This window comes from Centrocercus urophasianus, unplaced genomic scaffold (assembly GCF_019232065.1).
Source record: "Centrocercus urophasianus isolate 14NV4802_14NV808 unplaced genomic scaffold, USGS_Curo_1.0 seq_10, whole genome shotgun sequence".
NCBI lineage: Eukaryota > Metazoa > Chordata > Aves > Galliformes > Phasianidae > Centrocercus > Centrocercus urophasianus.
In genome coordinates, this window is record NW_024884142.1 from 58797877 (window position 1) to 58825185 (window position 27309).

At 41.4% G+C, this 27309-nt stretch overlaps 2 protein-coding genes across 2 annotated transcripts in view; both read left to right on the forward strand.

Annotated features, from left to right (window-relative positions):
• Positions 1 to 842: 842 nt before the first annotated feature.
• On the forward strand, positions 843 to 3307 carry MAS1 (MAS1 proto-oncogene, G protein-coupled receptor). Its single transcript, XM_042824673.1, has 2 exons — positions 843 to 906; positions 2281 to 3307. Exon 2 carries the CDS (start codon positions 2318 to 2320, stop codon positions 3305 to 3307), a length of 990 nt encoding a protein of 329 aa, XP_042680607.1. The 5' UTR covers positions 843 to 906; positions 2281 to 2317.
• A 12492-nt stretch (positions 3308 to 15799) lies between these two features.
• The window catches only part of IGF2R (insulin like growth factor 2 receptor), a gene marked incomplete at its 5' end in the record, with an annotated part of 53210 nt that continues 41700 nt past the window's right edge, over positions 15800 to 27309 (forward strand). The window contains 2 exons of the mRNA XM_042816466.1: positions 15800 to 15849; positions 23433 to 23566. Of these exons, the coding sequence (XP_042672400.1) occupies positions 15800 to 15849; positions 23433 to 23566 (184 nt within the window). The remainder of the gene's footprint in view (positions 15850 to 23432; positions 23567 to 27309) is intronic.

The window sequence follows — 27309 nt, forward strand, 5'->3', positions numbered from 1 at the left end:
AAAAGTAATTTAAGACACATTTCCACACCAGCTTGTATTTTTTTAGATGGCATTTGGTGGCACAGTTCTAAACTGAGATTTTTCCTTCAGATTTTATCTTCCCCAAATAGATTTCCTGCTCACTTTGTGTTTGTTTGTTTAAACTATGTCTCTTGGTATTGTGACAGCTCAGGACAATTTTCCATATACTGCCATTCAGTTCCCACAATAGTTAACTCCCAGGCTTTCAGACAGATGTTTGCCAACTACTGAGTGATGCCATTTGAAGCACAGCTTCAGATGTAGGGCTCTTTCCTTGGTGTGCCTCAGTCATTTTGAGCAATGGGATAACAGCACAACTTATTTTTGAGGGAGTCGTGGTCAGAATGATTATCCGCTCTCCCTCTTACCAAAGACAAATGGTTGGAAAAGGTAAACTTCAGATTCTTCAAGGAAATTCCTCAACAGCTTCATGGAAATCTGAACAGACCATGGATGAATCTGGAAGGAGAAGATTCTTTCCATTCTCATCTCTGAATGTTTTCATGTGGGAATGACTGTAGTAAGTCCAGAACTTTTTGTTCTTCGCTTCACTCTCCAGAGAGAAATAGTGTATTGATACAGATCTATGAATCAAACACAGGATCAAGTCTTTACATATTGTTCTTTCCTATTTCTTTTAACTCGTGAAGAAGATAGATTCTCCTCTCCTTTTCTCCTATGAATTTTTACTGCACTTCCAGTAGCACAGTGTTTGAGCTACCTTCCCTCTATAGCCTTTCCAGAATGCTGCTTTTGGGAATTCTGCCACTCATTCCAGTCACTGCACTTACCTGCTTCATTCACGCTCACTTGTCTTCCACATTTCCAGCTATGTTGTTTGTTCCTTCCGACTGAGTCTCAGACGGTGGCACAGTCAACATACAGGTGAGATCATCATTACCATTTTTGTGCAGGTTTAAATGCCGGCAAGCCCTGAGGCTTCCCAGGTTGTTTACTAATGCTCTTTTTTAGACTGTGATGTCCTGTCTGAAGAAGCTGTTGTGAACATGGGAAACCCAGGGCTCATGAGGGAAAATTTATGATTGGAGTCAGTGGCTCTGTTTCAGTAATCATTGCAAGACTTATCCCCAGTAAAACTTCTTTCCCTTGCATTTGATGTTCTTGACTGCTTGAGGATGTAGGTAAATTCTCATTATGGCATGTTAACAGCCAGGGCAGCCTATATAGATGAACCAAGGCAGATGGGCAAGCTTATTGCCAGTAGTTTTTCCTTAGAACAGCAGTAAATCAGCAAGTGCTCTAATTTACATTATCATTGAGACAGTAGGAAGTTAAAAGAGAAGGGAGCATGACACATTTCTACATATCAGTGAAAATCAACGGAAGCCAATGCTAATTATTCTCTCTTATGGGATAAAAAGAGACTTTTGAAGGGAGATCTTGTTCCAAAGCAACTGTTCTAACCATTATAACAATAGCAGGGAACCTGAACAATTGCTTCTTGTGGTGGGTTGTGTTTGTAATGTTTGCAGGGTATTTGCAGTTCTGTTAAATGGTTCACTGTCTTTAAACATGGCTAAATTGGAGTTGGACTCGATGATCCTTTCGGGTTCATTCCAACTCAGGATATTCTATGATTCTGTGAGTGTATACTTTGATAAATGACACTTAAAGTTGGACAAATATGAGACTGCCTCAAAGCTAAGTCATTTTCCATTCCTGCAACTTTTCACTTTGAGGAAATATTGAGCTGAGTAACTACATATTAATTTTACTTAATAAATTAAAATCCTCAGGAAAAGGTATTGGTATCAAGTTTTTGACGCAACATTTTGTGTTGTACCAGATTCACCTGAAATATGTATAGCTTCAAATTATCATCACTAGCTTCAAAGGGAACTGAACAGACCTGTCTGGGAATAATCTTGTGCTCTAGTAAGAGCCACCAATCCTATCTGTGATTATGGAACTGCATTATGGAACTTTGCAATGTGACAGAGAGGTTGCATGCTCAGGAGCTCTTTGAGCGCATCTCTGTAGTTGTGGTTTAGCATCCATAAGCTGAACCCCACAGAGAGGAAAACTCTGGATTTTTGCTAGTATGATGGGTTTAGCAGTCTTTAATACTTGCTTAGAATAGTTCCAGCTGGGTTTCAGCAAGCATTAGTACATCAGAGACAGTTTTCCCTTGATAAGGCTTTCAGATCTGAACAGAAAACCAGGGTCCGCAAAATGGAAAGAACAAGGGGAGGGAAGGAACACACAATATTCACAGTATATTTTTATACATATTTACAGAAGGAAGAGCTGTGCTATCCAAACTTGAGCTTTCCCCATGGATGAGTCAAACATAACGTTTCATCCCAGTGAAGGCACAGAGAACATCTCAATGCACAGAAACATTTCTACACAGGAAAGAGTCTGGGAGATATTGACCCCACTTTGGGTAATTATGATCATCTCCTTCCTGGGTTTTTGTGAAAATGGAATTGTCCTCTGGTGCCTCTGCTTCCAGATCAAAAGAAATCCATTCACTGCGTACATCACACACCTGTCCATTGCTGACATCTCCTTACTGTTTTGTATATTTATTCTGTCAATTGAGTACATTGCTGGCTTTGGATTCGCGTATGGCTTTTACTACTATATAACCACCACACTGTCTATTGTCTTTCTTCTCGGATATAATACTGGTCTCTATCTCCTGACAGCCATCAGTATTGAGAGGTGTCTGTCTATTGTTTACCCCATCTGGTACCGCTGCCATCGGTCACAGCACCAATCAGCAATTGTGTGCGCAATTCTATGGACTCTGTCTTTTCTGATGACAATAGCCGAATACTTAACATGCAAAGATGATTCAACAAAGGAACAATTTGATGATGCCAACCATTGCCAAGCAATGCTCATCTTCACGTGGATCCTGACTTTCCTGATCTTCATTCCTCTAATGATTCTGTCCAGCCTGATCTTGGTCATCAGGATTCACCGTAACTCTCTGAGACCTCATTCATCAAAGCTCTACATTATCATTGTGGCCACCGTTGTCGTCTTCCTCATCTTTGCCATGCCCATGAGGCTGCTGTACCTTCTGAACTATCACCATTGGTCATCTTTGCTCAGCCAGCAGAACCATGTCACCATTGTTCTCTCCACCGTCAACAGCAGCATCAACCCTCTTGTTTACTTCTTTGTAGGAAGCAGCAAGAAGAAGAGGTTTAAGGAGAGTCTCAAAGTGGTTCTTAGCAGAGCACTTGCTGATGGATTGCGGCCGAGAAGCCAAGAAGTTGGCATGAGCTTGGATATAGCAGAAACAATTTTCTAAGGCTTAGAGGGGAAAATTCAGGGGCAAATAATTGGACTTTAAGATTTAATAAACTATTGCAAAACGAAAGGTATTTGTCTTCCATAGAATGTAAAAAAATAGAAGAAAAATGGTACTGCTATCTTTGGTGGTTGAGTAATGGAAAAACAAAGACTAGAATAAAGATAACTTTTATTTCTATTTTCTTAATTATTCAAACACATGCTACATCCTGATGTGATTATGTCAGTCAAGGATACCACAGTGGAAAAGAGACAGGCCAACAGAGAATATAAAAAAAGGACACAGAAATATGTTATAAATAGTGTGACATTTATACAAGCACTGAGCACCCATAAATGCTATTGAAGTCATCAGGGCCTGCGTGTATTCGCATTTTTAAAAGTCAAACCCACTAAACACGGGATTCACATTACACACTGGGATTTATTACAGCTGTTTCCAGCTTGTACAAGTTCACAAAAGAGCTGCTCTCCAGGGAGAGCAGAAGAAGAAACCTACATGTGGTCCCCATATATACCCACAAACATACAGTGTAGCTTTCCTTGGGCTAGCAGAATGTGTAGGCATACACTGAATGATCAAGTTCCCCTTTGGTCAAGGGGCTACTTCAGAATTTGTTGTCAAAACATACATTGCATAACTTCCAGAGACATCAGCATTCCTTGGTCAGTTCATACCTGACATACGGGAGTAGCTGGCAACCAACAGATGCTGTCAACTCACACAGAGTTTTTGCCCTAATTGTGAAGGAGGGGGCTGGTTTAGCCCACAGACACCAGTGTTCTTGTATGTTTAGTCAAGGAGTCTATGAGAAAGTCATCTCAACACTTGCTGTCCCAGTCATGTCCTCAGTAATTAGCTATTCTCTGGAGAATATATGTTCCCCCTGTGGTCTCTGTTTCATAACATCCAGAAAAGTGCCTCTAGCAATGCGTGACTCAGGTTATACCTCAGCAACACTGTTTTACCTGACTGCATTGTTCTGTACAGTGGGTGTCAGGCATGGTATGCTGTGGAATTTAATTCTTAGAGGTGTCTGCTAAACTATAGCCAACCTGCAGAAAGTAGAGGAAGATGACAGCAAGGAAAGGGTGGGGATACGTCACTTTTATCACACAGACATAGAAGTGGGATCTAGACAGTTAGGGAACTGTGGCAGTTCCAAAGAGATGTCTGAAAGATGCATTTGCTTCTAGCCCCCACGGGGCTCCAAATTCAGCAGGAGCTGAGAGCTCCTGCCACAGGCAGAGGCGCATCTTCAGCTGCCCGCCAAGTTTCCATTGGCTCACTTAATAGCTGACTGGGGAAAGAAAAATACAACCTACCCTTACTTTGTTGAAAGATTGCCAGCCTTGGAATAAGGAAGATGGTAGGTTAAGACCTAGGATTGTATGGGAATTAACATAGAGAACAGATCTCAGGAGGATAAATATTTTTTCTACGCATGTTCCCTTCCTTCCTTACGTTAAATCATTGCACTGTAATATTGCAGAAGGACTTGGGAAAATAAAAAGGTTACCTCTGTTATCTTCCCAATTCTCGCACTCCATCAAGACCTTCCCTCTTGACAGCCATTCTGCTTGGCCAAGTTTATTTCTTAAGACGTTAGTCCCATGCTTGCTGTCTGCATTGATTTAGACAGCAGATGAGCACAGTCTGCTTCTCTGTCTGGGTCTACTGATCTACGGAACTGCTGGAATAACAAATCAGCAGAGCACCTACTGCTGGTGAGAGCAGGATACAGCAAGCAGGCCTGTGGACACCCTGGGGAGCAAAAGGAACAAGCTGTGTGATGTCCACGTACATGTAGCATGTGTGTGCATGTACAGCTGGGGGCTGAGGCCTCCTAGGGGATTTGTCAAAGTGGGTAAATTTAACTGGAATACTAGGGTAGACTTAGCTAAGAATAAATTCTGACTCTCTCTAAAGCTGCTTCCTCTCCTTACCTCAATACATTTACAATAATCAGAGAACCAGAGAGAGGAGCAAAGTTGCAGTAACCTCACATGCAACTTAGCTCTCTCAAAGTAGTTTGGGTGACACGTAACTCACTGTGCTTAAACGTAGCCATTTTTTTTGCCAGATCTGTGTGAAGGATCACTATGCATGCAGCTAGTTCAGCAGATCTGAAAGGGCAATAATATACAACAAGGTGACAGTACACAGCAGGGCAATTTGTGTGCTCATGAGTTGCATGGTGGTGCCTTAGGGTGTTTATCTTACTACTCCATTTCGCCTGTTTGTCTGCCTGCCCAAGCCCTCAAACATTTCAGAATTTGAACAACTGTCCACAGATCATATTACAGAGCAGACAAAATTAACAATCATCATGAGAAGAACATCCAGAAGTATGAATTAGAATGAACAGCTAGCAGTTGAAAAATGATTAACATTTCCCAGCCCTCAGATAAAAATATCTTAGGGATGTTCTTTCTTCTTTATCATGGTGACTGATGACTTGTCTGTGCAGACAGGCTGCAGTACAAGGGGAACTGATAAGCACATTATCCCACTATTAAATAATCATCAAGGAAAATGTGCCATTTCATTTGTTACACAAGAAATAATTCTCCATCAGCCTCACTTTTTGAAAATGATTTGCAACTGTGAGAGAGGGTGAAAAATCCCATGTTGGTCAGGCACTGTTAACAAACACTTTGCACTGATCTGAAATAGGAAAACATGTCCTAGGGGTGAAGCTGTACTCATGGAGTCAAGATATATGGGTTCTGTTTTAATGCATTCCTAGCTTCTAATCTTTCTGTTTCTCATGTTCCTACCAGTAAAATGAGGGTTATAACATTTTATATGTGCTTTCATATTTAAACTGCAAACATTTCAGAAGACGAGCCATCTCTTTGTTCTCTCTTGTAATGTTTACAGCCATGAGGGCTCCCATATTGCCAGGAAGTCAATGGAGTCCACACAAGCTTTTGGTATTTCCAGCATTCTGTTTTGCAGTTTAATGTAACACTTTCTGAAAAAATATCCTTCTTCTGGTTGTTTTGAGCTGCCACTTCCTAGATCTTTTAATGTCCACGGTTCTTGCATTGGAAAAATCCATGAGTAATTTACTCCAACCAGCCTTCCTATGTTACTTGTGATTTAGCAGATTTATGTGTGCTTACCAAAAGCAGTTCACCCTCCTTTTAAAAAAAGCTCCACTTTTATGATGCTCCATATTTAACATTGCATGCAGTTATACCCAGTTTTGTTAAGTCTGTGAGGATCTAAAGTAGCTACTACACAGCAGTGTTTTGACATTTTGGCATTTTGAACCAAGTCCTATATGCTATTTAGTCAAGTCATCAAAACAATGACATTTAAAGATGCATTTTTTCTTTCAGGGTTCCTGAGCTATCTCATTCGTGGAACAGTTGCCAACTGTCTGAAAAATTGCCTTGGCTCCATCCTCAGATGAATGTTAGACCCTTCTGCTGAGATGCAGACCCAGCCTGGTGCTGTGAGCTGGTGCTCTGCCTTCACAGCCTCTGATTTCCCTCTGCATTGTGGCTGGGCAATAGGTGATAGAGAAAAGATGAAAAATGTTCCTTTCTTATTCTAATAGGAATTTTAGTCTATGGGCTTGAAACATAAACTAATGTATTAATTTGTTACAATGGTTTTTATCCTAAACTTTCTTCAATTTGCTGTAATTATTCCACCACTAACTGAGTACTTACCTTTCCTCTACAATTCGTACTATGGGAGTTTCCCCAGGGCTAAGAGAAATACATTTTTACTTTGGTACTACTGTTCTAACACTACCAAGCAAGAAATCATCCTCAGTAAATTTTATTTCATTATTTCATTTGATTTCTTTTATTTCATTTATTAAGATAAAATGAGTTCTGAATTCACGGATTGAAATCCTTAGTTTGAGTGCACATAGTTCGGATTACTATCAACAGGAGTTGTGTGTTGAATGGATGATAATGGCTGCATTATGATAAATATCCTAATGAGGAGATCCCATGCATTCCAAACTGATGTGCAGTTACTTCTCTACTTAATTTCTCTGAGGCAACTTTCTCTCTATAAAAATGTGCAATAGTACCCTCCTCCTGAGCAGGACACAGGTCTTCTTGGGCAGATCAGTTGTCAGTGATAAGTTGCAATGAAGAGATCACCTTGAAATGATTAAGAGTAGCATGCAATAAACAAGGATTGAATCTCTCCTTGAGCAACAGCAGAAAACAAATAAATGTGCTGATTTATGTGACTGTATGCTTATGCACTGAAGCAGGCACAGAAGGCAAAACAAAGCAAAGCAGGATGAAGCAAGGTTATCTTTAAAAAGTTGTAATTATGCACCAAGTGTAGGATGGTCTAACTTTTGAATATGATAGTTTGCAACTTTAAGAATGCTGCCAAACTGAATTGGCACAAACCACTTCCCAACAGGGAGCAAACAGTGCTGAGGATGCTGCCTTCACTCATGTCAGCAGGAGGCATGATCTGGAATTCACTGAAATGAGGAAGGAAAGAACAAACCAGGAGGTTCATGGACTTCAGAAGTGATATGCTATGAAATAACCTCATGGCACAGTGCCTTGTCACTGCTGTAATGTCTACCACAAGGAATTGGCTTCCTCAAGGTACTGGAAAGAATACAGCAGAGGGAATGTTGAAATATAGATGATGGTAACAAAGTGAACTCCAGCTACCTGAAGTTGGATTCAATAGGTTGGATTGCTGCACTAGAGCTCAAGAAACTTTATTCACTTTCCACTTGTGTCACTGACTTACTGTGTGACCTTAAGGAAATCACTTATAAATCACATCACCTTAGCTTGCCAACCTGCATGTACCCTTTAATAAAACCTCCTTTGAAACTGGTTAAAAGATGTGCACACCCTCTTTTTCTCTTACTTTTTCATTAAATTCTTTCTTCTCAGAATCAATGGAGTCATTGCTTTCATCACCGCACCTGGAGGAGTCACAGAACCCAGTTTGTTCACCCAACAGACAGCTATCTGTATTGCCACAGAGTGGCAGCAGGTCAAGAAGAGAGAGAAGTGATTTACTCTAGAGCAGAGATTATTTTAATTTAGGTGTTTCTTTGCCCCATTAAGTATTTACACCAAATATGGACCCTCACAATTGTATATTACAGCAAATAAATATTCATTATATATGGTAATAGATTGTTGAGAAAAATAATACATTAAAATATTTATAGAAGCAAGTATTTTTATGTATAAGGTGTCTATAAAGAAATGAAAAGCTTTTAAAAACGATATGCAGAAGATGGGTTGAACACCCTGGAGTCACTGTTTTACCTCAGAAGAAAAAAAAGTAATTTTTTTAAATTTTTATTTATTTTTTTTTTTAAATCAGAGGAGGATGTTTTATGTTCCATGCAATCTTTGGTCTATCTGGATATTTTATTTCTATTTTTATTTTGGGCTGAAACAACAAAATATGCTTGATAGATGTAACTTGTTGCATTGCTTTTAGCAAAAAAAAAAAAAAAAAAATCTCTATTACAAGTGAAGATTGCCAAATGAACACAAACTGTAAGCTCATTAAAGCCATTCAATTACATACCATAGCAAAGGGAAATGATTTTTGTGAAAGTAAGTATGTACAGTCAGCAACTGTTGTTTTGTCTGATATTTTTTTTCCCTGTACTTGGTTGGAAATGTAACTGTGCTGTAGCCATGGGACAGGCTAAGCCAGTCAGACCAGCTTCTGAGCAATGAACAATGTTTCTATTGCTAACTTTGCTATGGCTGAGGTCCTCTGTAAACATAGCCCTGCCAACTATATTATTTATTATGAGCTCTCAGGTTAATTTATCCATTAGCACATATCTTTACGAGCACAACACTGGCCTCTGTTTCTTAGCAGCCTGCAGTGTTCAGAAATGTCTATCTCTACTTTTCCCAGTCTGAAAGTGACGCTCCTTCTCAAAGGACCATTCTACCCTGCAGGTTTTCCCTAGTTAAATCACTACAGCAGACGACTGGAAGCCTAAAGCACTGTGCCCTTAAGTCTGTGGGTAGTTCCAGCAAAACACGGACAGTGCATCTCTCAGCTTTCTATCCATCCTCAGTTTCCTACTGTGTACTCCACTCAGATTTCCCCCATTTTGATGCTTAGTACAAGACTCTACAATTCCTCAGAGGTTGGATGCATCCCACCCCACTGACTCAGACAGACTGCAGCTGTTACTGTCCTCATCTTGGCCACACTCTTGGGATTGTGTTTTCCTGTAGCATTAGGATAACAAAACACCTCCAGAAGGATTTAACAAGCTTTTCATACTGCTGTTCTTTGTCAAACACGGTGTCAGTTTCCTTATTCTTTACTGTTTGTGGAGCAACAAAAAGAAAAGATGTGGAAAATCCCTTTGAGTAGTTTTAGTGGCAGAAAGCTTGTTTCATAGCACATGTCGTAAAGCTCAAGTGCAAATCAAAACATTGAAAATATACAGAGTGAAAAACAGTGAAAATATACAGAGAAAACTATTTTCTCTTTTGTGTAGCACAAACCATCTACGCCATTCTGGAAGAGAACATACACAGTATTTCCTAATATTACTTTATTTCAACTGCTGAGGAAATTATTGGAAATATCAACATTTAGCACTGGTAAATTTTCCACATACAGTTTTTTATTCAGTTCAGTAGAAGTGACCATTAAGATTTCTTCCCCATAACCATATCTTTAGTTCTCATGACAGTAACTGAGAAAAGAAAAAAAAAAATAAAATAAAAAATCAGACACTTGTTGCCATTCCATCTGGAGGTGATGCATATTTCTCAGCATATTTACTGTAATATTGACATGTGTTCCGGCCCTGTTACTCTTGGAGCAGGTTCTGACTGAAAAAAAAGGGAAATCCAGATTAATTCCACTGACTTAGGTGGAGATATTACAGATTCAGATTAATGCATCAGTTTGGATGTGGCCTTCTTGTCTTGCAATCTACATGTGTAATCTACTGTTATAACCTAAAGTGAATCTTTAATTGAATCATTTATACAATATTGTTATTTGACATTAATCAAATAATGGCTTAACTGTCTTCATATATACACTGCTCTTGGCATTTACTTTTTTCTACTCTGTTTACCTCAGCAACTTGTGCATATAAAACATACAGGGAAATGTGGTACGGATGATTAAAAAAATGGATTGCTATTTTACTTTTAAAGGAGTTTAGATGTAGCCTTATTTGTTATTCTTCTCTTTCAGACATTTTACAATACTGACAAATGTAATGAAAATAAAATGCACATCTACAAGACATTTATCATAGTCATGGGCATATTTATGAATGTGGCTATGAAAACAAATGTGTATATATAGACCTAATATATAAATATAACCTAGCAAGACAGAGTGATAGAAGAATCAACTGAACAAATTATACAGCATATTTTAGTCTTCTACAAATAGCACATTATGCCAGAAATGTCTTGCATAGCTTCTTTCCTCTGGGACAAACATGAAGAAACAAAACGTAGGTTGCATTTTGATGCTTAAAGAAAATCAATTTTGTTATTCCTCTGCTGTGTATAAAGTCTGTAAATTCTTAGCTGTTATGATGGAGACGGCATTTTCATTTTAGTCTCCTATTACAAGTGAAAAAAGTCACAACACATGGAGCCAAGAAAAACGAAGCAAAACACAAATTTATCAGCTACTTAATGACAACCAAGATGGAACACATGACAACTTATTGTAATATAGTCCTAATGAAATAGATGACATAATTACTGAATTAGAAAAATGAAAGTTGCTTATTATCTCTGCTGCTATCTCAGGATAAAAGTATGAAACCATGGGGTAGAATATGTTCCAGATGTAAGAAGTTTCATTTATTTACATTAGCTTCGCAACAGACACCTTGCACTCATAGCAGATGAAACACAACAGGTTTTGGGCAGTTCAGAAGCAATTCCTAGGTACTGTAGTAGTTGTTGCAAGAGGTTACTTTTTCCCATTATCACATCCTTCTGTGCAGAGCTGCAGCTTACACTGAGATAACTGTATTAGGGAGGAGGTCTCACACGCAGGAAGGAGCAACGCTATATCTCCAGAAGCAGAAAAGGGAAAAATCATGTAAATGGAGAGCAGGACATGATAAATTATCATATGAAATATGATAAAAGAGTTGGTGATATATTTGGAATACACGGTTAACAACAATAGATGAGAAGAATAGCCTCAGGAATTGTAATGTAAGTCAGGAGGGGGATAGAGGATAATAATTCAGAAATAACAAACAGATTTTTGGGCATTTTTCATTCCCATGCATACCTCACAAATGGAGGCTGTTTGCTACCACACCACACTTAGATTTGACATGATGTGCTCCGAGAGCAGAACGAGGTCAGCAGGAGCAGGTTAGTGCTGCAAGCCTGTTCAGTACCAGCATAGCTCACAGAACAAAAATACGTTTTCTAGTTACCTCCAAAATGACTGTCAGAACACAGAGACAAGAGCCTGTTGGAGAACAGACCAAAGTGTGAGGAAACCCAATGAAGTCAAAGTGCCCTGAAGCTAAAACACAAGAGGGTAATAAGGTTTAAAACATGGAACAGTCTTTCACACTACATTTATTGCCTTGATAAGGCACTTTGAGGTTAAATCATTTACCTTAAATGTCTAGTAGGTGCTTCAGATGGAAGAGGATTAGCAAAGAAATCGTCTCATAATTCCTTTGAATACAAAGATTTGTGAGAGTAAAATTTCACTGAGTGCCAGCAAAAGTAGGTGCTAATTCAGATCCTTTATCATAACAAAATATGGAGTTCTGGCCCAAGCACAAACAGTCAAGAACCATGTTCCTTGAAAGCTAGATCAAAGAAGAGAAAAGAGTAGGAGGAATACAGAGAAGCTGCTGCGTAGACCTGAGCAGGCTGTGACTCAAGAATGTCCTTGACAAGAGCTATCTTCTAGGATACAACACAAAACAGAGCCCTTTTCAGAGCACATGCTGAGTACACAGTGTAAGAACTTGCCCAGCAAAACAGAGATTTCGAAAGAAGTCAATATGTTTATGTCTGATATCCTTTCACAGCTTCACTGAACAACATCAGCTAGATTAGGAAATGTCATTATATTTGTAGCTACAGAGGGAAGCCTAAACCTATGTCTGCAAAACAAGGTCATCAAACACTGTTTTTGTCTCAACAGTGTACTTCAAATTGCTATAAAGTAGGCAAACTTGTCATAAGAACTCGGGAGGTTACTCTCATCAAATGCTTGCATTAGAAATGTGCTAGAGAAGAACAGTTAAGAGTAGAAGTGAAGCAGAAATGGAAAGAGAATGAGTAGAAAGAATTAGAGAGATGGTGAAAGATGGAGAGAGCAGCAAAAAAGGAACAAGGAGAAATGAGAAATAATGACAACAGGCATGAGATTAGGGCTTTAGATGTAGGAAGCAAGAAAAAAGGAATGGAGAACAACGCAGGTGCTGCTATGCTTTCTGAAGAACAGCATTGCTCCACAGAAGGGCCTTATGAAGACTTTTCACAAAGTGTAGACAATTATTTTATTATACAGACAGCTGGAAATAAACTGTCCAAATCTCACTGGAGAGAGAACTTCCCAAAATCAAATATAAACACAACTTTGGATTCCCAAATAGTTTTTGTTCCTATTTATTGAAAAGACAGAGATCAGATACAAGTGTTAAAAGGAATGGAGACAGCAAGAGCAGAGACAAGCTTCCTCTAAGATAGCCTATACCTCACATGCAGTGCTGGCCACATGAAGAAAGAGTGTCAAAAAGAACATGAAATGACTCCAACGTTTGACACCAGGAAAGATGCAAAAAAGAATCTGAGAGGCAGAGGACCTGTTTATTCATCTCGTACCTTGCCTACTGAAAACCATCCACAGCCAGGAAGCTTCAGCATATCCTTGGGATACAGTGCAGTGTAACTATCAGCTATCACTCTGAGCATCTTCGAAGGAAAAGGTAGGATTAAGAAATTACATTCCAGAATATTTTAATATTGTCTCACAGTATTGGATGAACTGAGAAGCTGATATCAATTAACACGGGTGGTGAATATTTAAATTGTTATTTATCAAAGATACCCTGAATGCAGCATTCCTGCCTTTCTGTATTTGCAGAACATACTTTGAGACATATAAATGACTGACATAGATTCTGCAAATGCTTATGTATGCATTTAGCTTTAAGCATGGGAGAAATCCCATGGACCAGGAGAGAACCACTGAACTCCCCAGATTATAAACGTTGAAGTTTGCAAGCTTAGAGTCTGCATGCAAGTTTTCTCACCTCTAGACAGTCTTTTACTTTCTAATTTTTTTTTAAATATTTGTATTCACATCTTATATTTCAGTATTTATGCAGCTCCATAGCTATCCTTGTTATGTTGCAACTTTTATTCATTGCTAGGTTGAATGCATATGTGTTAGCACTTCAAATCAGAGTAGTATTTCTATTCTGCTTTTTTCTTTTTTCCTTACTAGTTAGGATGATGAATACATATGTACTATTATTATTTTTTGGGTTTTTTTTTCCCCCCTAACTGGGATATTTTTCTGCCTTTTCAATGTCTTTCCTCCCTGCTCAGTACCTTTGTACACATTTTTCTGAGTATGGAATGGCACTGCTCTGGTTGCAGAGCCTTGTGCAAACATAAGGGCCTGGGCATACAAAGCACAGAAGAATGAAGAAGATCACTTCAGCAATAAAGTTCTATTTGCAGAAACATAGGTAGCTAATCTGATCAGAAGACCCAGTGTTTCTGCTTACGCTGCTGTCTGCAGTGAGCTTCCTGATTAATACATCTTTAACCCAACTTAGGAAACTGGCAGAATTTACAGTTAAGTGCAATGTGTTTGCTCTGTCTAGTGAGTGATGTTGGTACAGACAGGAGAGCAGCAAAGTTTAAGGAAAATATCCCCAGAAATAGTAGACTTGGTATTCTTTTTTTTAGGACATTACTGTTAGGTTAGGCTGTGTTCATTATAAACTCTAAACATTGCTCCTGTTGATGAACAGGCACACCAACATGGTCCTTCCCCTCTAGCTCATTTGCCCTTGTGTTGGGAGGTACTATTGTTGAACACACAGAAACCTGTGCAGGTGTTTGTACTGATCTGCAGCAAGCTGACTTAGGCTGTGACAGAGCTGTGAGTAAACGGAGAGCAGCTCAAAAGGCATGCCCGTTTTCAGCCAGACAAGCATCTCGAGCCAGCTGGTGCTCTGTAACAACACTGAGTACAGCTGGAAAGGATGGAAGTGGAATGGGTAACTTCAGGGTAAAGAGGAGAAAAACATGAGGGCAGCCTGGAATGGAAGTGAACTGCTGCAGAAGCAGAGCTCTACTGCTGCCTTATTCCTGTGGATGCCACCAGATGTGACAAGTAGAAGCCATTTCAGTTACAGGCCTTTTGCATTTCTTTGTATCAGTGACTCCTGGGCAGTATCAGCAAACAGAACTTATTTACACTCCTAAGACAGCTGTTTCTCTTTCAGAAGTGTAATTTATTTATTTATTTTTTTCATTCTTCCCACTCTCAGAGCTGCTTCTTCTCAGCCTTATGCAAGCCTCTCCTCTGGGGGGCTGCAGCAGGGCTCGTTGCCACACAGCTCTCCTGGTGTACCAATACTCCTGTCACCACAAGGCTGCCACCGCCTGCTCCGTCCTCATCCTTGGAGACGTATAATTCTGTGCTTTCTCTGCAGCGTTCCGAGAACACTTAAAACCTCCTCTAACGTTCCCAGGCGGCGTCTGTCCCACTCAGCCACGCGCTGCGCCCAGCACGCTTCGCAGACAGGGCCGCCTGATGCCTCGCCCCCCCCCCCCAGCTCACACCGGAGGGCAGGCTTCACCTTATGCAGCCAGGCCGCCCTCCCCTACGACCGTTAAGCACGTGCCGGGAGCCGCGGGGCGCAGGAGAAGCGAAATCCCCTCACCCACTGCCTGGGGGGGGAGGGATAAGTCACGTGATCGCCGTGCCTGCACATGACGGCGGTCACATGACGGGCGGTGGGCGGGCTGTGATCACATGACGCGCTGCTGGCGGCCGGCGCTCCTTGACGTCCCGGGGCAGCCGCTTCGGCCCGGCTCGGCTCGCGCCGTCGCGATGGCCCGCCCCGCCGCCGCCGCCTTCGCCCCGCTGCTTCTCATTCTCCTCTGCCTGCCGCTGGGGGACGGCGCTGCGGCCCTCGCGACCCTGGACGAGCCCTTCTTCCAGGATCTGTGCAGGTGGGCGGCAGGGGCGAGGGTTGGGAGGGGCTCGAATCCGCCTTGCCGAGCGTTTGTCCGCAGGCGTAACGCCGCGTTCAGCGGGGTGCCTGGATGGGCGGCGCCGTGAGCGCCCCTCGCAGGGAGCTGCAGGCGGGGGCTGCGGCCGGGGCCGGGCTCCGGCGTGCGGCTGTCCCTTGGGAAGCGTGCCCGTGTCTGCTGCGCCGTGTGCCGCCTCCCAGCCGGCTTCTTGCCGGGGGTTCCGCCGCATACCAGTAATTGATTTAGTTGCGAAAGCCTTGAATAACGAGAGCCGCTGCATGGAAATGACTGTTCTTCGTGTTTTGGCCTGTTCCGGTAATGCGTTCAGCTGGGAATCTGGCTTGGGAAATATGTCTTACTGGTCTTCCTTTCTTCAGTAATGAGCTGGGCTATGCTGCGGTGCTTACAGGAGTATTTTATCTTCACCAGTGTTACCGGGCGAGCAGCAGTGTAGCCCCTGAGCACAGCACGAAGGTGGTCTGGGTCATGTGAGCGAACGGCAAATTTGTGGCCACAGCGATAAAAAAAAAAAAGTGATGAAAGGGAGGAGGGGAGAAGATAGCTTTTCTTACGAGGTCAACACGTGAGCATAAAACGCTTCTGTGGGGTAACTGCCCTAATTGTGAAATTGGGACAGAAGTGAGAAGCTATTGTGCCTCTCAAATTCTCAATTCCTCTGGCTTTAAAGTGTATTTTCTTTTTTTTTTTTTTCTTCTTTCCTTCTTTAATTGCCCGAAATGATTTGATTGCTCCCATATTGAGGATAGTATGAAGTCGTGTCAGCATCTGCCTTGGTTTTGTTCCATGTCTGTTTGCGACTAGAGAAACTTTTAGGAATGCCATTGAGGGACACGCTTGCCTCTAAAAACCTGTGCTGGCTGTCCTGTCTGGCTTTTTTCTTTCTTTCTTTCTATTTTTTTTTTTTTTCCCCTGAAGAAAAGTTTCAACACTTCTGGCTAGTTATGTAGAAAGGACAAAAGAAAAGCCAAACCTGTCAAACTGCAAGCTCTTGAAGATGCTGTGGAGATCTGTTCTGCAGGAAAACTGCTACACCACGGGGGGATGATGTGGTTAAGTGGCTTGAGCACATACACTGTTCTCTTGAGGTCTCATCTGTAAGCTGTAAGATCTGATGTGGATCTGCAGGTCAGCTCTTGGGCTTGTCTAATCTGTCCCTGTGCTGCCTTAAGTAAGATTTTGACTAGTTTTACAAGAACTGTTGTCTCGTGTACTGGATTCTGTGTGGCCTTTGGTTAGGCTGGTAAAGCTGCAGCAGGCTCTCTAGTGCCTGAATGTCAAAAGCTGCATGAGGAAGGAAAATCTTGGACTTGAGAATAGAGGTCATTAAGGTTTTAAGTAGTAGCAGAGAGGCACCTAATCTGGGTTCTAGTAGTGGGAAAAAAAGGAGACAAATCTTCTGTCTGTTGGAACTGTAGCGTGAGACTGCCTAAACCTTGGGTAGCTTATATTGCTTGTTTCTTGTAGCCTTACTGTGGGTATTTGTGGACAGCCTAGAGAAGGAGCAAGGAAGTGGAAATAGGAAAAAGTTTTCCTTTCCTGAAACTTTGTTGAATGTCACAGCTTGTGCTCTCCTAAAGCTGACTGTGATGCTGTGTGACTTATAAATAGAGGCAGTGTTTATCTTCTGTGTTAAGGTGCATCTGGAATTGCTGCAATGTCAAAATCTGGGAAAGGATACAAAGCTTTTGGTTGGATATAGGAAGTTACTAGTCAGCTGTTCTTTAAATCAGTGTGCTTCAATATCAACAAGATGAAGCTTGACAGTTCTCTTATGCTCTTTAAAAGAAAAAAAAACCAAAGAGTATGTTTTGAATGTAGTGGTGTAGTAGGAAAAGTATGCAAGCTCCTCTGCTGTTCTGCGTATATTCTAGTGTAGATTATTTGGTGACAGATGTTTGTCTCCTGTGCAAGGATGAGAGTCAGTGCATAGATTGTATAATTTAGATTTCCTGAGTGAAAGGAATACTCAGACTAGCTGTAAGTCACAGGTCTGTTATTAGGCAGAAGTGCTATCTTTCAAGTTGAAAGCCTAATGTTGAATTTTGAAATAACACGTTTGGCCGTTGACATGAACAGAACTGTATGTATGCTCCTTTCAGTATTTGTCATGAAACCACATATGTGCTCTTGTGCACCACTAGAAGCTTTGGGTTTAGTGTTGGTGTAGCCTCAGTGCAGGAGCATGTGCTGGGCAGAGGTGACCTGTAGCTGAACTTCCTTGGCTCTCTTAAGTGCTTTGACATGTTTAAGTGGGAGATGTCATAAGTAACTCATTACCAGACCTAATTGTGTATGTACATGATTGCTTCATAAGCCTGGGAAGCTGCCACTGTAGTGGCTTAAATATGATTTCTCAGCACATGTGCTTCAATGCCGCTTGTATATTTGAGCTTCAAATTACTATTTCTTTTTTATGCATTCTATAACATGATGTATTGGATGAGAATTAGACTGCATCACAAAAGATGAAATGTCAAAGCATATGCAAGGATTGAGAAAGCTGAATAGCTCATGGTGTAGCTGTAAGACTGCTATGCATGATGCATAAAACCTTGCCTGGAGACATGTGCTGTGCGTGGTGGCTGGAAAAAGTGATGAGTAAACTTGAGTAGATCTAAGCATGAGTAGTGATAGATCAGTGTTTTTTTCATCTCTTGAGGCATAGTGATAGCTTTGTACTTTGTGCCAGTTGAGCGCTCTCTTTCTCTAAAGAGAAATGTCTTTAGTAGAGGAACAAGTTTGTGCCATGCATGCTTATGTTAAAACGTTAGCCACACCTAATAGTGATTTCCATGGGAAGTAGTGGATCTAAATTGCTGGCATAAGATTAGGGTGGGTCATTCTGGAGCCTGTTCCCAAGCTTGTCTGCTTGTGCTTGTTGAGCCTGCTTGCAGAAGGCTCACAGAGGTGTCAGTCCCTGCAGTGTGTTCCAGCAGAGAAGTTGCTGGATGTCTAATGAGGTATAGGTCAGTGATTTTTAGGTTACCTTGTCTCGGAGTTGAGAGGTCTGTGTCATACCATTTCAAGAAAACCAGCTGGTATGGTGTGCGTAGAGAGCAAGGTCTACTTGTAGCAGCTTTATAGCTGTTGGGGAGGGGATACTCCACTTCTTCAGTAGGACCTGAAGAAGCAGGAAGTGCAGTGTGGTTGTGAGAAAGGCAGCCCTGGTCTGCTGAGTGCTTTGTTTCCTTTGAGGTGGTTTACCAGTACTCAGACCTGGAAGCAGCTTGTGGCTCTAACTTGGTGCACGTGCTTTGGCTCGCTGCCTTGTTGAAATCTGACAACTTGCAGTGCCAGAGATACTCATCCAGAAGGTAAACCAGACTCCCTGAAGCACATGTGTTTTCCCTTTTTCATGCTACTTTCGCTTCTTTCTTTTGTGAAACAGTAAAGGCATATAAACAGAATGCATAAAGGCCTTACAATTTGTTGGAAAGGATTTTTATTTTCACTTCTTCATTACTGTTTTGGCATCTTGAATCACAGAACATCACAAGTTGGAGGGGACCCACCAGGATCATCAAGTCCAATCCCTGGCTCCATGAAGGACCAAAGACTGACCTGAAGGCAGGCCTAGTCTGAGTGCTTGCTGCTGCTGTTTATACAGCTGCTTTCAGCCAGGCCTTGGCACTACCTCAGTGGGAGCTGCCTGCTGCAGCTGCCTTGTGCCAAGCCGTGGAGCTAGCCTGGCCTCCTCTGCTGTGCAATGCCTGTTGTTGTCACTGTGTTAACATTGAGGCAAATCTGGCTTGTGTTGTAAGCGGAGGCCAGAAATAACCAATGGAGACAGGGAGGGAAAACGAGGAGAACTTGTCCCAAAAGGTGAAAGTAGAGATGTATTTTGGGCCTCTAATGGTGAGACAGATTGTGAGGATGTTATCTGTAAACAAGGCATCATGTTATGATTTCAGTAGAGATGATTTTTTTGCAATTTTCTTCAGGGCATATACTTATGAACTGCACCAGAAATGGCCATTTCAGAGGTGTGGTATGTGAGCAGGTGGCTTTCTTGCACTCATGGGACAGAGGGCACCCCCATATCACATCAGCTGTGCGGTGGCTCCTATTAGGACTGCTGGGGTTAGATCTGTGCTGCATGTCTGCCTGCACTGTGTCCACCTCTGCTGCTCTGTCTTTGGTGCAGTGGTACTGAGGATTTTTCCAGTTCTTCCCTTCTACAAAGTACAAACTAAGTTCACATCTGTCTGCAGCTGACACTTCAGAAGTAACATGCTTCTCAGGTTGTGCTTGCTCCTTTAGTTCTGACTGTGGCCCACAGCAGGCAGTGAGTTAATTGCTTGTGTCCTCACCCCTGTAACCAATTCTGTCTTGTTAGAGCTGTTGCTATAAAGTTGGGGTGAATCTGGGATGTCGTAAGCATAAGTTACTCTGCTAGCTGGATAACTGGCCAGAGCAGGTTGGGAAGGGGAGGGTGATACCATGACATAGTTGCAGGCAGGAGGCACTTTTTGGGCAGCTGGAGGAGAGCCCTTCATGTGGATGGGCTGCAGTCGGGATGGCGGTGAGGCTGTGAGTAGATTGTTTCTATTACTGGATGTGGCAGAGATCAGTTTGTATTTGTATGGGAACTGCTGAGTCACGGCCTGAACCTCTGATTGATCACCTGAGGCGAGCAGTGAGTCAGCCATGGAAGCACAGGTGAAGGCAATTCACCTAGACCTATGTAAGAGCTGGCTACCAGTGGGGAAGGATCTCTTCTGGAGATCCACTCTGCTGGAGTTTTGTAAGTGAGCTTAGGATATGGGTAAGCTTTCTATCCTCTTTTTGTTATCATAATCTGCTTTGCCTAACTCTCTTGGTTATTTCGTAATTATAACATCTTAATATTCACTGATTATACAGTATTCATAAAGCGTATGCTGCAGGGCTGTATGTGAACCTATCCCCAGACACTGATTTAATGTCAGGAGCTTTACTTGTGTGGGAAATTGTTCAGACTTTCACTGTGAATGTGTATTTTGCATCTGAGTTTAGAACAGCTGCTTAGATGGTATCCAACCTGCTGTTGTGCTCTGGTGTGTTCAGGCAGTCCAGTGAATAAGCCCTGCCCCTTTGGCTTTCCTTTAAAGAAAAGGCTCTTGAGCTTCCCTCAAAGCTGAAAGTGATGGTACTCAGAAACTACTGTAGGTGTTTGCTTATGTGTACCATTGGAGGTGTGGTTTGGAACATGATGAAGCAAGAAATCCCACGTTTACTTCCCTGGATTGTTTAGAAAAATTCCTCGGCTTCTTGTGTAGAGGTCTGAAGGAACAGAGAGACTCACTTTGGGGGCTGTTTTGTTTCTGTTTTGTGAGTGTTCTCATCTTGTTTCTCTTCTGTTTCTGGCACGCTGATAAACTGGCTTAAAGGTATTGATTTCTTCTCTTTCATAACATGGAGCTGGAAGAGCAAGAAACTAATCTCTAATAGATGATAATTCAGTTGTATAAAGGAGTCAGATTCTAGTTCAATTTGAAAATAAATTTTAGTTTCCCAATCATCTAAAAGTGCTGAATAGCCACGCTTACTTGATCAGCAATTTATCATCTTAGCATTATATATTACTACTTCTATAGTCTTTCAAAATCAGTCAAAAAGAGAGCACTGGAGCCTTTGGGATTTTTTTCAGCAGAATATTAACTTTCCAGGGTTGTATTTGAGGAAATTGTATTATGATTGAAATATACGTTTTCCTGGAGGAAAAGAATATGTTTTAGTCTTGATCTCAGTCTTCAGAGCCCTTGAAGCCAGATCCAAGTTCTTCCAATTTTGGGGGGGGGATCGTATGTTGTTGTACAACAATCCCTTCCTGTTGGTTTTTTTTTTCCTGTACTATGGCTTAATACCTGCATAGGCGTTGTTTTTTACCTCTTCAGAAATGCAAGAAAGTGGCTCAGAGAGCTAACCAGTATGATCGTAAAATGTCAGCTCTACTACTTGTGAGGGAAGAATAGAATACCTGTGCGACCTACTGTAGGGAACCTGCTTTGGCAGGGGGGTTGGACTCGATGATCTCTGGAGGTCCCTTCCAACCCCTACAATTCTGTGATTCTGTGAATAGTGGCAAGTATTTGTCTAGGATTGAGAAACAGTCCTCGAGTCTAATCATGCTGATAAAAAGTAGTTTTTATTAGTGTTTCAGGTATGACTTAGAACTTGATATGTTATTTTTTGAACCTTTTAGTTCTGTAATAAGAATAAAGAATTCCTTCTGTGAATTGAAACCATTTCTACTTGTTCCAGCCATTCTCATTAGCAAATTAAAATTAGGGCTGCTGTAGTACAAGGAAGCCAAGAAGCCTATAGTCAGTGGTTAAATGGAAAATAGTGTGATATTTTACTGCTGGCACTTTGATTAGAGATGCAGTACAATGGATTTCAGAGGAGATCTTGAGGGATTCAGAAATCTAGAACAAAGTAGCTGAGCTGCTGCTGTCTTATCCTTAGGCAGGAATTAGGCTTCCAAAGTGAAACAAGAGTGGGTTTTCTTCCTGGGAGGATAGAGGGTATGGCAGCACTGAGGGAAGTAGCACCTATGAGCTAGAGATCAAGGTAGATGAACTGTAAGGGTAAAGCTTCCAGTCAACTTCTAGTCTGTTAATGGCTGAAAGAGGAAGGCTGCCTCTTTGTTCGACTTGTTACTAACCTGTAGTGCAGGTCAGATTCATTAAACCCTAGGTGAGCGGTAAGTATCTGGAGTACCTAATAAATTGCTGTGTTGCCTTCTGTTTCCTGATGTGATGAATCTGCATTAAATCCTAATGAAGTTGCCATTTCAGATGAAAAAGCTAGGGAATCTCTTACACTGCAAAAATCAGTATAATCCCCAGGATGCATGCTCCTGCCAGAACTAGAGGAGATGTAGCTGAGCCAAGCTGATGATAGTGATTATTTACTGAGCTGAGCCTTCCTGATGGAGTTTGGACAGTGCACTATGCCAGTAAATCAGCCTGTCTGAGGAGCTCCTGACTCCAGACCAGTCGAACTGGGCATAGTTCTAACTTGGGTGGTGCCATGCTGTATAACTGATCATGTCAGCATTGTTATCTCAGTGACTGTGAGGAGGGAAATGTGTCTTTAGTCCTTAAATGTGTCCTTGGAGCTACTACACTACATTTTATTATGTTCTGTTACTCTGATTTATTCCCCATTGTGTTTAACCAGAGGCTCATGTTCCTCTACCAGATTTTGGTCAGCTGATTTCTTTTTTTTTTTTTCCTGATGTGGTTGTACTAGCATGGTCCCTTTCATTGAGTCTCTCATAGATAGCTCTGCTTGCTTTCCAGCTTTTGATGTTACTCTACAGGAACTGTCTTTTGAATATTGAGTTACTTGAAAAATGCGTAAGGGTGCAGCAAAGTCCTAAGATTCTTACAGTATTCAGACAGAAAGATGCAAATAATAATTCAAGTCTGATTTTTCACTTGAAGGTGAATGGATCTGCAGCTGATGGGGATGGGATGTGGACTGCTGCTGTAGTCCTCTTGAGTCTTATACTTCCACTGTTGTTGGGTATTGCTGAAGGGCAATTGCATACTGCCTGCCCAAGATGTTTGACGGGTTTATCAGGCTTTCAAGGAAAAGGAGTCGCCGCCTGTAATCTACCTGTTCAGAGCAGCCTTTGCAGGGATTTGAGGGGAAAAAGTGATTGGTTGGGTGTTGCAAGAAAGATGAAATATATGCTTCGCAGGTGGCTAAATGGGTTTAGCTCTTGGCCCTGGTTCAGTAACAACTGTTTCTGATACTTAATGATCTAGAACATAAATAAGGAACTTAATGTAATGGTACACTGAACTTTACAACTTGGTTATTTCAGGGACTGGTGTCTAGAGGATGACAGCATAAATGTGAATACTAACAACCTTTTTTCTTTTCAGCTACACATGGGAAGCAATTGATACAGACAAACGTGTGTTTTATAAAATAAACCTCTGTTCTGGTGTTGAAGACTGTGGAAGATCAAGTGCAGTCTGTGCCTATGATGTTGAGAAGAAAGCGTATATGTCAGTAGGTAAGTAAAGAAGTGTCCTTCCTTGGTGGTACTTCAGAGTCATATTAGTGCAAGGTCCCATATCTGTATTTTTCTGAACCTCGTAATAAATTAGTGAAGATTTTTCTTCTCCAAACAGTTCAGAACTTCATTCTGTTGTAGGTTTAATGTGTAATCCATTATATAATTTTGTGTAATTCAGTGAAACTTATTTTCTGGTCTCACTACTGGAGACCTAGTGCTGTACTTTTCCACACTATCTCAAGCAGAAATAAACATGTCTACTTATGGTAGGATATACAGTGTGCATACCCTTGTTTGAAGCTTGATACTGAACACTGGAAAAAATTGCAAACTAGCTTGATGTTGTATTAGTTCTTTGACAGAGTTAGGTAACTATGTCATATGCAGTCTAGAGTACTGCTAACTTTCTGGGATGTCTTTAGGTTGTTAGACTCAGAGGAAGTGAATGATGTACAGCCCTCTGTTTTTCAGTTTGTCAAGTCCGGTGGCTGCTGTAGTAATCCTGAGATGTCCTTGATGTCCTAAGTGTGTGGTGGATTATTGGGTGCTGAGATAAGTGTTGAACTGGCATATTCCAGGGTGCATGCTTGCACGTGGTGTCCTCAATTAGAAACAGCTCATAGTTTGAACAGTACTTGTGTACTTATTTTCATAGTTTTAATCACTGTAGAGGTTACTTCTTCAGCTACTGAAACCAGCAAAGAGGCTTGCTGATAGCTATTTCTGACAGTAATGTGGTAGCTTTCTTAGAGTATTACCTTTTCAGACCACTTCTTTGTTCCTACAGATTTGATATGTGAATTTGATTATGTTGACCAATCTTGCCTTCCATGGCAGACAGCTCTTAAGAGAAGCTCTGAGTCATCAGTAGAAGTGTATAAGCTTGGATTGCTGGAAGATAGTGAGAAAAAGGATTCTCACATGCATGCAGTGTCTAGTAAGCCACTCCTCTCCCTTAGCTGTAGTGATACAATCAGTACTTTTCAAACTAGTTGCAACTTCAAATCACGGTGTGATGAGTAAAAAGCATGTCTCAACTCATGGCTTTATTATCTTTTTGTGGTGCATTATATCTAAGCCTCAGAGTTTTCTGGAATGACTGGTTAGATACAAAACTGCCACTTGTACTTAGGTGTGTGACAGTCTTCCATTCTGAGAAGCATGATATTTTACTAGACCTCTTGACGCTGCTGATGTTTTTTCATTCACAAAATATGTAAGAACTTGGTTTCCTACCAAAGTTGGTCTCGCCTCTGAGCATTCAGTTGCAGGTGGATCACGAAGTGAAGGATCATGTGAGCTACAGTTTTAGTGTTTTCTGTTTAATGGGACTGAAAATGTGTCTGCCTGAGTGCAGTTTGAAGACGATTGTTCTTTCCAGGGAAGTGTTATGAGTCACACCTACACAGGCCTCTAGATCTCACATTTCCTTTTTGAAAGGAGGAGTAGAGAGCTGTATCATAACTGTGAATGGTAGCACATATTTCATTCTATGCAAAGCAGAGTGTCTTATCACCTGACTGCTACTGGATGGAAAAGAACTGAGCAACAGTGGTAATAACTTGGTCCTGAAGAGGCCAAACAGAAACAAGACTCAACGGTTAAGCTGCAAATACTGCTCGAGGTTTTTTAACCACTCTGCAATAAACTAGGGAATCAAAGCAGTACAGTTAACATTGAAATGGAGTCTTACTTTTTCTCTGTCCAGATTGCCAGTTCTGTTCTTGTTCATGATTTGAAACTTGTTACTGGCATCTGCTATTCATCAACATACTGCCCTGGGTTGTATTGAAACTTCAGCACCATCACTGAGTTGAGGTCATGCTGGTGGATTATCAAGCTTCTTGCTTGTAAATAAGTCTCTCTTAGACTAGCTTAGATAGCTGCCAGTGTCCTTTTCTTATGGACAGCTATTTGGATGCCTTCTATGATAGCCTTTCTCCTTCCAAGCAGCTGAAAAGACTAAGGAATAAATAAGTAAAAGTTGTTGTGGGCAGTGCCTTTACTGATCTAGTGCAACTTTTTAAAGTGAATCTGATACTATATTTTTTGGTAAGCTGTAATAGCTGACTTCAGTGATGCTTAATGGAAGGACTGCATCTCTAAAATCATGATGAAATGTGGTTGACTGAAGAGGTGAATGTTGCTCCAGAACTGGTGTGCTGGAATGACATTCATGGGAAGCTGACAGTGCAAGGAGGTAGTTTGGGTAGTTTGAGACTGTTCCTCCCAGCCCTGCTCACGTTACGTGTAATGTGCAGCTGAAGAGTTGTGTTAGGAACTTGCTAAGGTTTTAAACTAGATCTAAGCATTCACACAGGAAGAACAGAAGTGATCACATTAGCTTGACTTAAGCAAGACATACTGGTTTTGCTTGTTTTTTTTGCTTATATTTTCCTGCCTTGAATATTACTTTAAATGTGGAAACTGGAGTGAGCTAAGAAAACCTTTAGAGCAATTTAACATATTCTCAGAATTGGGAGAAAACTAATGTGTACAGGAGCCTAAGTTGAGTCCTCAAGCAGACTAGAAAGTTATGTTGCCTTCTTTCCCTCTAGTCTCCTAGTGAAGAAAAAACATGAATTGGCATAAATACTGGAAGCCTTAAAACTTGAAGGCAATCTTTTGGTAATGAGTGCCAAGACATAGGAAAGGCAGGCACTGCCGATAGCCTCTAGGTGCTGAAGAACTGGTTCTGAACTGCAGCTATGCTAACGTACGTAACTGCAGCAGGTTCTCAGCCTGACACAAATCCTGTGCACCATGGGTATGTGCAGGTTTACTCTATGCTACCTTTCTTCTGGGTTGACAAGTCTCCATTCTTACCTTCCCTTGAGAAGGCAGATGGTATGGAATGATATATCTGTCTTGTTGTCATGATTATATATATGATGGATACTGAGTGGCTGCTTAGGTGTTAGTGTCTTAATGTGGCTTTCTGTAACACAGCATCAATAGACACACCCTGCAGTACTGATAAACTGTGGTATTGGTTGGCTGTCCAGTTCTCATTCTGATTGCTACCATTTTGGCTTGATGACTATAGTAGATTTCTCCCTGCTATGTTTCAAAGTAATTGATAGCTGTCAGAAACTATCACAAATACATCTTTTTCCAGTCTGCAGGAGTGATTTGGGTGATAGTGCTGAGTAACCTGATAGAAAGAAGCAAAAGAGCACATTGTTAGGGAAAGCACTTGCAGCTGGTAACAGTGGCTGGAATGGTGTTCCTGTGAAATGTTGCCTTGATTGTTTTCGCCTGTTCCTGCTCTAAGTGGGGAGATAATAGGCTGGGCAAAGTTCTGTGAAACTGCAAGAGACCTAGACACAAAGCTGTTGTCTGCAGTGGTGGCAGATTTGTCATTCTTTAGCACAGGCATAAAAGCAGAAAGGAGGAAGCTAGGTAATACTGACATTTTATAGTGCTCTCTATTTCAATCCAAATGTGCTGCAGCAGCAAAATCTACCAGCAAAAATGGGCAGTTAGCATGCTACATCTAAAAGGAGTTGGTATTTAATGCTGGCCAAAGTAGGTTTGAGCAGGAACATTTCAGTGGATTGAGCTGGTTGTTGACATGGCTTGAAATGTGCTTCACTTTTTCCATTCCTGTCAGGTGCTGGGTATAGAGGGACATGCAGTGATGTATCACTAACCCCAGCCTACGTGCAGCATGTGGGCTGCACTGAAGGAGATGAGAGCTGCAGGAGGGCATGTGCTGATATAGCGGGACTGTGCTGGGT